The sequence below is a fragment of the Vicia villosa genome, unplaced genomic scaffold, assembly GCF_029867415.1.
Source record: "Vicia villosa cultivar HV-30 ecotype Madison, WI unplaced genomic scaffold, Vvil1.0 ctg.002530F_1_1, whole genome shotgun sequence".
NCBI classification, from domain to species: domain Eukaryota; kingdom Viridiplantae; phylum Streptophyta; class Magnoliopsida; order Fabales; family Fabaceae; genus Vicia; species Vicia villosa.
The window spans coordinates 214,591-217,516 of NW_026705959.1; the positions used below are offsets into that span (position 1 = coordinate 214,591).

The following is a 2,926-nucleotide window of genomic DNA, read 5'->3' on the forward strand; positions in this document are numbered from 1 at the left end:
ATCTTTCAATTTGAGGGTGATAATCGGGGACACAACAGTAATTGCATAAACCTTAATTAATTTAATTAGAAATATGTATCCCATAATCATTGCATTACTTTTCAATTGTCCAAATCCTCTTCCATAATTAATATTTCTGTCATGCTTTCGTAGAGAATTGTGCAACGCTGCATGGAATAGAGCAAAACCATTTGCACGCTTTTTCTCTTTGGTTGCTCAAGAAAATTTCACTTCTTCTATCATCCTTCTATATATATTATGGCTATTGATCTCAAGCACCAAACCCTACATTTGGCTTATCTTCCTCTTCTGTTTCCGCCCATCAATATTAGGTTTTTCTTTTTCACGTATATTCTGCGATACAGCTTCTTCCATGCCACAGTGTTAGTTGTTTTTCTAAACGACTGTTGTTCTAATCTGTCTATTTTTCCATTTCTGCAGAAGATGAGTCGTAAATTTGACTGCATAAAAGACATCAGCGACAAGAAGGAAACATGGAGATTGGCTGTTCGAATTATTGATATATGGAGCGTTGTTAACAGTAAGGGTGCTGAGCATCTGGAGATGGTTATCATGGATGCTGCGGTATAAGTATTGCATTTTCGTTTAATGTTCCATTTTTCATTATTAGCAATGCAATGTCTGTGATTAACCATATTTTACAATACATATGTTTTTAGGGTGATCGAATTCAAGTTTTGATTCGGGCTGATCATACAGATAAGTGGAAACCAAGAATTCAAGAGAATATGACTTGCATAATCAACAACGGGACTGTATTTGATAACGATTTTCAGTGGAAGCTGTGTGACCATTCAAAGAAATTCGTGTTCCTTGGTGGTACGACCATGAAACACATGGATGTACAAAATATTCCTCCTCTGAAGTATTATTTCAAAGAGTTTTGCGAAATCAATGCAGGCAAATGTCATCTTAACAGACTTGAAGGTAGAAAAAAACATTAAGCACCCTTTTCTTCTTATATTCATCCATTTACTTATAACATTTGCCATATTTGATCTCTTTTGCAGATATTATAGGCGTTGTACATGAGATAAACAATATGCAATCAAACACTCCAGGAAAGAAGACATTTGTGGCCCTCAGTCTCAAAGATTTGAGGTACATTTGTTACCCTTAATCCTCTTGCAGTATTTATTTTTCGATTATTATGATTCAAAGTAGATTTTTCTTAACGCAATTTTTGGTTTAACATCTCAGCGGTGACATCATTATCTGCACCTTATGGGAGAGCTATGGTATTAAGTTTTTGGAATATTATAATGACCCAACTAACACGGGTGCTATTGTCATCATACTAACCCATGCAATGATCAAGGATTCTCAGGGTTTGCTTTTATTTTAATTTTTTTCTGCTGTTGCCTTATCACATTTTTACAACAATGTTGTAAACTTTTTTTTTTTCTTCAATCAGTATCCAATGCATGGAGTGGTTCAAAGCTGCTAATCAACGAAGACATCCAGGAGATTTCTGAGTTTTTGTCAAAGTATTAACATTAGGCAGTCTTTTATTTCAATTAGTTTTTTCATTTTGATTCCAAATTATATCATGGATTTATTATAACATTCCCAGGTTGCCTGCAAATGAGCAATCCCAAAAGCCTTCGCAATCTGCCAAATCCATGTCTCTTTGGTCTGGTGGATCTCAGTTTACAACACTTGAAAAATTTGTTCATAAGGCAAAGTGCATTCCTTTGAGCCAATTCTGCAAAATCAAACAAGTATGACTCATTAATTCGTAAATGGTTTTTCAAGTTGTTAACAAGTATCTATATGTATTTGTAATGCTTTTATTTTTATTTTCAGGACATGTTATGTGTTACTGTTGGAACTACCACGAAATTTTATGTATCCAAGCATGGTTGGTTTTACTATGGATGCACAAAGTGCTCTGTGAAGGCTACTGATTTGAACAATCCATACCAGTGTGTGTGTGGCGAAAATGTTCACAAACCCATACCAAGGTTGTTTGTTGTAATTATTTCTATTTATGACCTTTTAATCCTTTTTGTCTAAGATCACTCAATTATACCTGTTTGTAATTATGTAATAGGTACAAAGTTGATATATATGTTTATGACGGTGAATCAAAGTTCCGGTTTGTATTTTGGGATGCCGACTGTGAGCAGATTATAGGACAATCTGCTGATAGCATGCATAAATCAATGTTAGAGGTTTGTTAATAATTTAGTTTCTTTGTAAAATAGTATAATATATGGTTTCTAACATTCTTTTTCAACTTTAGAATGGTGAAGATGATCCCATGGTTTATCCTGACGAGCTTGACATGTTGTTGGAGAAGAAAATGGCTTTGAGAGCTAAAGTACAGCCAACATTTGGGCAAGCATCTGTTTGGAAGTTTTCTTATGATGAAGAATTTGTCAGTCAAATTGAAAAGGATTATATTGCTGATGAGGTTTTTCAGTTTATAGTAATCCGCTTGAATATCTTAAATTAACTGAAATCCAACTATATTAATAATATCCTATTGTCTAATACAGGCTCATAGTCTTCCTCCCATTCAAAATGCTGTTGCTGATCATGTTGATACTTCCATGGTATGTTATTTGTTAATTGCAATGCTTTCATGCAAAACATGTATTTTCTTACATATTTTAATAAATCTGTTTACTACATTCGAAGGAGTCCTTATCTGCATTTGGAGAAAATGATCCTGACAAGAGTTTGGCCAATACCCCATCAAAGAGTGTTTCTCATGGTGTTAATGCTGAAGAATCGGATTGTCAGCTTTTAGGACTTACACAATATTCAGGAACCAAGCCACCCAAAAAAGTGAAGATTGAACCAAATGCTTGAAGACTTCATCAACTTTTGTATTTTATGGATGCTATCACAAATCTGTTGGAACATATAATCCTATGGTTAATGTTTTTTGGTTGTTAAA

General features: G+C 34.1%; 1 protein-coding gene across 1 annotated transcript; it reads left to right on the forward strand.

Moving 5' to 3' along the window:
• The first annotated feature begins 285 nt into the window (after window positions 1–285).
• On the forward strand, window positions 286–2,926 carry LOC131639091 (uncharacterized). Its single transcript, XM_058909600.1, has 12 exons — window positions 286–332; window positions 442–585; window positions 681–948; window positions 1,032–1,122; window positions 1,222–1,349; window positions 1,436–1,508; window positions 1,595–1,742; window positions 1,828–1,985; window positions 2,075–2,195; window positions 2,267–2,437; window positions 2,523–2,579; window positions 2,665–2,926. Exons 2-12 carry the CDS (start codon window positions 445–447, stop codon window positions 2,836–2,838), a joined length of 1,530 nt encoding a protein of 509 aa, XP_058765583.1. The 5' UTR covers window positions 286–332; window positions 442–444; the 3' UTR covers window positions 2,839–2,926.

Coding starts and splice junctions, on each gene's coding strand:
- LOC131639091 (XM_058909600.1), top strand. CDS start 445: ATGAGTCGTAAATTTGACTGCATAAAAGACATCAGCGACAAGAAGGAA. Junction 949..1,031: donor TCATCTTAACAGACTTGAAG/GTAGAAAAAAAC, acceptor TCTCTTTTGCAG/ATATTATAGGCGTTGTACAT. Junction 1,743..1,827: donor AATTCTGCAAAATCAAACAA/GTATGACTCATT, acceptor TTTTATTTTCAG/GACATGTTATGTGTTACTGT.